Source organism: Oryctolagus cuniculus, chromosome 7, assembly GCF_964237555.1.
Source record: "Oryctolagus cuniculus chromosome 7, mOryCun1.1, whole genome shotgun sequence".
NCBI lineage: Eukaryota > Metazoa > Chordata > Mammalia > Lagomorpha > Leporidae > Oryctolagus > Oryctolagus cuniculus.
The window spans coordinates 60,216,766-60,226,397 of NC_091438.1; the positions used below are offsets into that span (position 1 = coordinate 60,216,766).

Genomic DNA, 9,632 nt, shown 5'->3' on the forward strand with positions numbered 1-9,632 from the left:
GGCAGGCATCTGCACCTGCTGCTACCCCTGCCTTTGCACAATACCATCCCTTCGGATGGGAATGGGGCCTGTGACCTGCTGCTGAAAGAACCTAGCAAAGGTGATGGATCTCACTGCCTTCATTACCTTACACTGCGTAAGACTTGGGCTTGCTAACTCACTCTAGAGAATCTCCTTGCAGGCTTGGGAAAGAAGGAAGCCGTGTTGGGGAAGCATTCAGGCAGCCTCCAACCAACACCCACCGAGAAGCTGCAACCCCTGGTGCTGCACCTGTGTGGGCTCTGCCCCAGAGCAGTCCCTGAGTGGAGTCAGGTTGAGTGTGGACCCTTCCTCCGTCGAGTCTGCAGATGAGAACACAGTCCCGTCACCATCTTCACTGAAGCCCTGTGAGACCCTAGAGGGGCACACGTAAGCCAGGCCACGGAATTGAGACGCAGCCCGTGTTGTGTTACAGCTGCTAAGTTCACAGTTGTTGCACAGCAAGAGATAACAAGTGCCACGTGCCCCCTGCTCGATATAACACACTTGACAATGTAGTTTCAGCCCTTGTGAGCCTTTCTGCTACAGACTGAACAGGATTTGGCTCCTCAAAACCATGCTGTCATTTCAACCTCTATGTCTGGGGCCGGCGTTGTGGCGTAGCAGGTAAAGCCGCTGCCTTTAATGCCAGCATCCCATGTGGGCCGTGGTTCCTGTCTCAGCTGCTCTGCTTCCGATCTAGCTCCCTGCTAATGAACCTGGGCAAAGCAGCTTGGGCCCCTGCCACCCACATGGCAGACTTGGAGGAAGCTCCTGGCTTCTGGCTTCGGCCTGGCCCAGTCCAGGTGGCCGTCTGGGGAGTGAACAGCAGATGGAATAGCTCTCTGTATTTGTCTTTCCTTCTTTCTCTGTAGCACTTTTTTTTTTTTTATTTGAAAGGCAGAGTTGCAGAGAGGCACAGGCAGAGGCAGAGAGACAGAGGTCTTTCATCCGCTGGTTCACTCCCCAAATGGCTACAATGGCCAGAGCTGGGCCAATCCGAAGCCAGGAGCCAGGAGCTTCTTCTGGGTCTCCCACATGGGTGCAGGAGCCCGAGGACTGGGGCCATCTCGTACTGCTTTCCCAGGCCATAGCAGAGAGCTGGATTGGAAGTGGAGCATCCAGGACTCAAATGGCCACCCATATGGGATGCCGGCACTGCAGGCGGTGGCTTTACCAGCTACGCCACAGTGCCGGCCCCCCCTCTCTCTTAACTTCCAAATAAATTATTTTTAAAATAAATTCTGATGTCTGATGTTAAGAGTTGATGGACTGAGGGTTGACATATCATCATGGCCTCAGGGTGATGGCCCTGATGGGAGGTCTTCCTTTAGGTCACTGGGGGCTTGCTCTCAAAAGGTGGTTCTCATGGGAAAGTCGGTTGTTTAAGCCGAGTGTGCTTCCTGTGTCTCTCCCAGCTTCCCGCCTCACCATGTGATTGCTCCTCTGCACCTGTTCCAGCCTGGCCAGCCTCCACCAGACGCCAGACTAATGGGGCCATCTGACCTTGAACTGAGAACCTGTAATCTGTAAGCTGGAAAACCCTTTCTCCCTGTCCATCTACCAGCCTAAGTCCCCAGCACACAAATCCCGGCACATGAGAAGAGGCTGCTGTGGTCTGAATGCTGGTTGTCTCCCCCCAGTCATGTGTTGAGACTTAATCCTCCATGTGATGGTGTGAAGAGGCGGGGACCCATGGGAAATGATGGTTGGGGTTAGTGCCCTTATAAGGGGGTTTGAAGGGAGCGTGTTTACACTTTTGCCTGGTGAGGGCACAGAGAAGGCGCTATCGATGAGGAACCAGCCTTTGCCAGACACCGAATCTGCTGGCACCTTGATCTTGAACTTGAAGCCTCCAGAACTGTGAGCACATTCCTGTTGTTTGCAGATTACGCCGTCTAAGGCACTGTGTTACAGTAGCCCAGAGACAGGGCCATGGGTGCTTACAGGGGAAGAATAAAGAGCTGAAGACGTGGCACACGGATCAGGATGCTGCGCCGGCTTCCATCACAGAGACTTTCTCCAGGGCCCAGGGGACTGAGGACTGCTGGCCCACAGGTGACCCAGGAAAAAGCTAGGAGGTGGAGGCAGGGTTCTCTGTGGATGGGAACGCAAAGCTGGCTGTCCTGAGGCACCTGGCACTTGAGCAAAGCGGTGACCTGTAAGGACGCATGTGTTTCCTTGTGGCAGGGGAGTTAAGGGCGAGGCTGCAGTTTAGGAAGAGCATCAACCCCTTCCCCCGCCCCTGCCAGTGTGGAGCCGAGAAGGGAGGAAGGAGCCCTCGCTGGTTTGCTGGCACATTTTCAGTTGGAAGTAAGACAAAAGTGGCCAGAGAACAGACCCCTCCCGGTGGTGACCGAGCGCTAGGGCCCTCCAAACAGCACAGGATTCTAACTCATGGCTGGGTTTTTGTAGGCTGTTCCCACCTCTCCCGCCTGCTGTACCAGTTAAGTGTAAATTCACCCACAAGGGGACAGAGCCTGTCACCCCACACTGAGGACAGCTCTCGCTGGGAGCAGGAACAAGTTGCTGGGTACTCTTGCTTGCATCTACTCCTGGGTCCAGCTTTTCAGGGGCAGGACAGGGGTGGGAGTGGAGGGTGGGGGGTAGGGACTTGGCAGGGGGACGTCAGTAGGGGCAGGTGCACCATGGCATGGAAGGGCAGACCAACTTCTCTTCTTCCCACTTTGGAGCTGGAAACTTCCTCTCTGGCCATGTAGGGGACAGCTAACTGAGGTGGCTGCCCCCGCTGACCTGCTCCTGGCCAGCCCTGACACTCACACCAACTGGAGAGCACAGCAAAGACTGACCCTGCCCTTCATGCCAGCCAGGAACAAAATGGCCCACTTATTTTCATCACTCTCAGCGTTCCCAAAAATGGGCTATGGGTGCCCCAATGTGAAGGTCATAGGTTCGTCCACCTCTGCAAATGGTGCTCCCCCTGCACACACATACATTCATGGATCTGTCCAGAGGCCTCCCCTGCAGAGCATGCTGGGCCCAGCACCAAGAGACCACCCAGATGGGACTCCAGGAGCAGGCTTAGGATCCCCACTCCAACCTGGGGGTGCTGAGTCCCTGGTGGCCCCCTGGAGTCGTCCTTCATACCCTCAGAGCCCCCGACTTTCCACTCCTCTGGGCTGGTGGGAGAAGAGCAAGGCCAGGGATGGGCTCACACAGATGGAAGTCTTCCCAGCAGGTGCCTGCCATGGCTGCAGTGCCCGCCCCAGGAGACATCACCCCTCCTCTGTGGTCCTCACCTCTAAACCTCCCCAAGCCCTGTGGGTAATGAGACACCATGACAAGAACCTCTGTGTAGCAGGTGGAGAACCAGAGCTTCAGACAAGTAAGGTGCATTAGCCCAACACTGGGGAGGGCTGGGACAGAGGGTGGGCGCCCGCCCCAGGGAGGCCGGCCCGGCTTCTTCCTCTCTTTTAGCCCCTGCCCTCCAGCCCCAGCCAGCATGGACACTTTTGCAATAATAGCACTTCATGGATGTCAGCAGTGAAGAGGGGACCCCAGCTGTGGGAGCCCCCCGCCCCTCCCTACCACTCACACAACATAGAGGCACCTCAGCCCTCACCAAGGACAGCCACCTCCCACCAAAAATACAGAAAAGACCTAGTTTTTCCTGTAGCCTGCAGGGTTCTGAACCTTCCATGCTGAACCCAGGGCCCTTGGAGGCACCTGGCCGCCTGGCCACACCAGCTGAGCTCTGGCTCGGGGCTGTGGCTTGCTGTCCACAGCTGCACCCCTCACTCTCTCTCTCCAGACTCCAGGCTCTGCACTTGCTCTGACGGCTGTCACAAGACTTCCAGCAAGCTTTGAGCAGTGCTGGGCAGCAACAGGAGCCCAGTGGTCCCGGCCAATAGATGAGACTGGAGACAAGTGGCCCTGGCTCGGTCCCCTAAGCCATCATAAGCACGTGGCTTTGCACAACTCTTCTGCCTGAGGCCCGGTGTCCTGCCATCCCAGGTCCATCTGAGAGCTCCCCACCTGGCTCACAGCAGGTGCTCTCTCCCCCTCCACCCCCTCTGAGGCCCCTGCCCCTGAAGCCGTGGAAACCCAAGTAGGTGGGACACAGGGACAGCTCCACCCAGAGAGCAGGGGCAGCTACCTGACAGTCCTCTTATCTTGGCAGTCCAGGGGGCTTAGGGGTAGGTGCTGTGGTCTGAGCATGGAAGAAAATAAATCCACACTGCCTTTCTCTTCCAAAGGAGAAAGAGGGTCTGCTGGGAGCCCTGGGCACTCTGGGCCAGGGGGTTGCTGTCACCCTGGGCAGTTTCTGGGCATGCACAGACAAAGCTGCCCAAACTGAAGATAGGGGTGTGGTGTCTGACAGTCCTTGTAGGAGTGCCCTTGGCCATTTGGGAAGTGAACCAGCAATAGGTCTTTCCCTCCCCCCCCCCAACTCTGCCTTTTGCATAAGTAAATCTTTAAAATTTTTAAATTTAAATTTAAAAAAATTTTTTTAAATAGAGTTCCCTTGGATGATGAGAACCAATGCAGATGGGCATGGAAGCCTTCGCATTTCACAGTGGGAGGGGGAGACCTCAGGCCCTAGAGGGGCAGAACAGTCCAAAAATCCTCCAGCTGCTTTAAAGCTTCAAATCAGTGCTGTGGGAGCAGGTGTTCAGCCTAGCAGCCCAGCCTGGCTGCCTGGGTTCAAGACCCAGCTCTGCTCCCAATTCCAGCTTCCTGCTAATGGAGACCCTGGGAGGCAGCAGCTGACGGCTTAAGTAGTTGGGCCCCTGCCACTTGCCTAAGAGACCTGGATGGAGTTCCTGGCTCCTGGCTTCCATCTGGTCCAGCCCCAGCCATTGTGGGTTTTTGGGGAGGGAACTAGAGAATAGATGCATTTTCTCTCACTCTCATTCATTCATTCACATTCTCTCTCATTCATTCTCTCTCTCTCTCATACATTTAAAAAAAGGAAAAGGAGGGGTGCGATGCATCTACATTAGGAGGCGGCAGTGGGAAAAGTCACAGGGGAACACGTGAGCTTGAGGCTAGGAGAAGCCCAGAGTGCAAATGAATGGACGGTCCAGTTACTGATCAGCCGCCGCCTCTGCCTCCGCCTCCTCCGCCGCTGCCTCCTCCTTCTCTTTCTCTTTCTCCTCCTCCTCCTGCTCCTCTTTGTTGCAGGAGCCCCGAGGCCATGACCTCAGGCTCCCCTCTCCGGCTGGCTCCACGCACCACTGCTCTGCCAAGAGGCACTGTGCCAGCTGCTCCAGGTCCTGCAGGCTCACCCTCTGCAGGCGCCCCTCGTGCTCCTGCCTCAGCAGCTGCAGCACGGCCTTGGCATCCTGCGGCCCAAAGTGTCTGGCCAGGACCCGGTCCAGCTGGTGCCACAGGGGCTGGGCCTGGGCCTGGGCCTGCTGGGCTGTCTCCAGTGTGGTCGTCTCCAAGGGTCGCACAATGACGTTGATGGAGGCATTGGGCCCGATGCAGTAGTCGGAGAGGCACTTGTCATCAGCCAGGAGCTGGCCGCGGAAAAGCAGGTGCTGCTGCTCCTCGGGCACCTGCAGCTGCTGCGACACCAGCTTCTTCAGCGTGGCCACACTCTCTTGCCCCGACACCTTCACGCTACATCTCCGGCCCAGCAGCAGCTTGACCGTGAGGATCATCGGGCCAAGGGGGCAGTCAGGAGGGATCCATGCTCTGGGAGCTCCCTGAAGATCAAGGGGCCCCGCAGGAGTGGCTGACTTCTCCCTGTCGACAGAGGGCCATGGTCCCAGGAGGCCAAGGGCCAGGCCTGGTGCAGAGCCATTGGCTACTGCTCAGTGATGTCATAATGCCGTGGGAGGGCTCATCTCCAGAAAGGAACGGTCGGGGTGGCAGGGGGGCATGTGGGGCCGAGAGCATCATTTCTTTGAGAGGAGAAAGGAGGGCGAAAGAGAGGAAGGGGGGCCGGGAAAGAAAATGCAGGGCTAAGGAAGAGTGGAGAGAGGGGACACGAGGACTGGACACGTCAGGCCTGTGGGCTCAGCAATGCCAAGTACCAAACAGCGCCCCCACTGTGCCAGGACCTGCACCTGCAGGGACAGTCGTGTCAAAATGGACACCTTCGGCCTCCGGGACGCTTTCAGACCGCCTGACCTGACCGAGCGACTTCTGTCTGTTGGCCACTTGTCCCTGAGACAGGGATCAGAGTGTGAAATTCAAAAAGTCCGTGGAAAATGGAAGGAAAAGATAAGTTTATTTTACCAGAGAGCTGTTTTGAAATCCTCTCATATTCAAGTAGGCGGGAGGCAGTTCCAGGATTCACCAGTAGGAGGTGGAGGAGAGAAAGGACAGGAAGGAAGGGACCCAGCGGGAGCTCAAGGAGCCCACGAATAGCCGCCCTCCCTGAAATCCTGCTGGGAGCTCAGGAGGCTGCGTGGGAGACCCCTGAGCTGGGCCCCTGAGATGCCAGGAGACGGCTCTTCCTGCTCCGGCTCCAGTGTCCGAGGGCCAGTCCTGGGCTCGCTGGCCCGCGGGTGTGCAGAGTGTGCTTCTGCGACCTCAGAGATCTGCAGGTGCCTGCAGCAAGAAGCCCCGAGGCCTTCAGGGATGGAGCTTGCAGGGGGAGAGGGCAGGGCCTGGGCTCTGACTCCAGCTCATCTCTTGCCCAGCCCCTCCACCCTGGGGCCATTCATGCGGAGGCCAGGGGAATCTTCCTAAAGTAAAGGCAAGGCCAGCAATCCAGGTCTCTCTCCTTTGTTTTTGGAATGAGAGCAGCCTCCCTGGCCTGGCCCCCTGCCTGCACCCCAGCCTCAGCTCTCCCCACTTTCAGCCTCCATTCCCGCCACATCCACCTGCCCTTTCCTTTACTTGCTGTCCCATCCCAACCCGTCCTTCAAAACTCTGCTTTAACACCACATCCTCCAGGAAGCCTGTCTCTGCTTTCCCCAGGCCTGGGCAGAGACAATCCAACCCCCTCCATGTAAGCATGGCTCCCCTGGAACATACCTGTGCTGATGCACCTGTTTCAATTCTGCATCTCCCTCACCAGTTCTGGGAGGGAGGGGCTGCGCCTCACCCATCTTCCCATCCCCTGCCTCCAGCAGTGCACAGAAGGCCTTGAAACATGAAGACAAAATTCAGAGACATTGCCGGCCTGCAGGGCCCAGTACAGCAGGCCGTGCAAAGAAAGACATCAGCCTGCAGCCTCTCCTTGCCGCTGCCTTCTCCCCTAGAGATGGGAAAAGCTGAAATTATGTAAAAAAAATAAATCATAGCATGATTCCAGTCTTTACCAAGAGATCTTCTGTAGTAGTTCTTTCAACAGCCAACTCCCCCGGTGCATCTGAAATATGGAATTTGCAAATACACACACAGGGGCTGGAGGACCAGCAGACTCAATGGTGATGACGGCAGGGCATCCAGGCGGAGTGAGCTGGGGGTGGATGAGGCTTCTCCCTCACTATCTGGGAGCTCTCAGTCCCTGGAAGACAGGACCCCTGTGCTGGCCAAACCATCAGATGGGATGGGATGGGGGCCATATCGTCCAGGAACTGCCCAGAGCAGAGTTAATCCAGGAAGGCTGCCTGGAGGGCTAAAGTTTGAATCGCTGTCTGCAGGTGGCAAAAGGAAGATGAACCTGGAACCAGAGTGGCCTGTAATCTCTCCTCCAAGCTATGGAGTGTCTGAGGAAGGGGCAGGTGCCAGAGTTTGCAGCTTGCAGGGTGATGCCTGCCTCCAGCCCCTCCCCCTCAGTCCCACCTACCCAGCTGGGCAGAGAGTGACTGGAGAAGCCCTGGGCTTCCAGAAGAACAGAAGAGCTCTAGCCCAGGCCTGCCTCTCGTGCAGGCAGGTGCCCTGGGACAGGGGTTTTGAGGGCCACACCCTCCAAATCAAGCTACTTGGTCTGGACAGGCCCAGCATCCCAGTGGACCACAAAGAGAGCAGCTTCTGAATTCGTGGTGTCAGGAGAGGCTCGGGGAGATGGTCATCACCCAACCCCTGCGCCTGTGCCCTGGAGGCCCCCTTGCCCTCCCCGAGAGGGTCGGAGGGGGCACCTTGCTGCACCCTCAAATCACATTTGGAGCTTGAAAAATGTCATAAGCTTTTCCAGGTAATCATTTGTCCTAAGGATGTAATTAATGTGAGAAAATACGGCTGTGTGATGAGAGCATGCAAACCATGAATGATGGGGGGGTGGGGTGATGGGGGGGTTTGTGAGCTGAGGAAAAGGAATGAGCCTGTGAAGAGCTGTGGGCTCGGATCCTTCTGGAAAACAACTCCAAGCACAGTTCGGGTCACCAGGAAGTCTGGCAGGGAAGATGGGTGCGACACGGAGGGTGCCTGGGGACAGGTCTGTGAGCTCCAGGTCCATGAAGCCCCTCGGGGTGTTGCTGAAGGGGCTGGCTGAACATTTGTGCACCCCACAGGGCCCTTGACAGAGAACACATGCACGTCGATGCGGTGGGGACTGCGGGTCCCCGGGCCCATGCCGGCCTCCCTGAGACCCCAATCAGCCTGCGTGGGTCACCAGGGACCCCTGCCCCTCACAGAAGGAGCTCTCGGGGCTGCCCAGGAAAGGAGGCCAGGCTGCTCTCCACAGTGCCTAGCACACAGTGGGTGCTCAGCATACAGATGAGCCCATTCCCTGCCCCTCGCCCACTGGCTGGCACTGGTCGGCTCAGCAGCTGCCCGTCCCATGGGTCTCGGGGACTGAGGCTGAAGTGCTGAGCTGGAGAAGTGATTCAGGGCAGGAGGCAGGCAGCAGGTCTTGGGACGCCACTTCAGCCCAGCTCCTGCCAGGCCTTGACCCTCGATCACACATCCTTGGCGCTGCCCTGCACTGCCATCCCTGGTAAAGTGACACACTGGCTGGGAGCTGCTGTAGCCTTCTGTGACCACTAGATGTCACTGGTGACCTCCTTGGCCAACTCCAGTGCCCATCACCAACCAAGCAGGCCTGGGGACCCAGCACAGAGCCCCACCCAGAGGTGAGCCCTTTCCTCCAGCAGGCTGCCCTCCCCTCTTGGGTCACGCTGGGACACAGATGTCCATGCCCATCCTGGGCAGGGCACAGTAGGAGCTGCTCCCTCATTTGTAGAATAGAAGGGCTGGACTTGAACTCTGCCTTCTTGTACTAGGGCTCTGGGCACAGGCATGATGGCCCAGACAGAGGCTGATGGCCCAGGCTGGCCCTCATATGCAGCACCGTGAGGCCTTGGGCACCACATCAGGGGCAGACACCCACTGTGAGGAGAGTGACATGGCCGGGACAGGTTGCTACCAAGCAGCGTGCACATTATACAGACAGTTTTGTAAATATGGGGCTTAAAGCCAGTGGCGACCAGCCGGCTTCACAGAAACCTTCTTTCCTGGAGCCCTAATTTCTGAGTTAAACACATCACACCCTAAACCCCTGCACTGCACAGCACGGGAGTCCCCAGGGAGCACCCACGGCTACTGCTCCCTCTCTGACACACTGCTGGCCTGAGCTGGGCTCGGCCAAGCACTTCCTTCCCCGCCTCCCTCCGGGCCCCAGTGGGAGCAGCAGGACCCCTCCCAGTGCCATGCTGCCCAGAGTGAGTCCCTCCCTTCCTCGGTGCCTGCTCCAGTGGGTCCTGTGGGAGAGGCTGCCTATGGGCCACTACCTCATACGGGGATGCGTGGACCAC

At 57.6% G+C, this 9,632-nt stretch overlaps 1 protein-coding gene across 1 annotated transcript; it reads right to left on the bottom strand.

Moving 5' to 3' along the window:
- Nucleotides 1–4,957: 4,957 nt before the first annotated feature.
- On the bottom strand, nucleotides 4,958–5,771 carry UBL4B (ubiquitin like 4B). Its single transcript, XM_008264720.4, has one exon. The coding sequence runs from the start codon at nucleotides 5,643–5,645 to the stop codon at nucleotides 5,067–5,069; it is 579 nt and encodes a 192-aa protein (XP_008262942.4). The 5' UTR covers nucleotides 5,646–5,771; the 3' UTR covers nucleotides 4,958–5,066.
- Between the last annotated feature and the right edge of the window lie 3,861 nt (nucleotides 5,772–9,632).

Coding starts and splice junctions, on each gene's coding strand:
- UBL4B (XM_008264720.4), bottom strand. CDS start 5,645: ATGATCCTCACGGTCAAGCTGCTGCTGGGCCGGAGATGTAGCGTGAAG.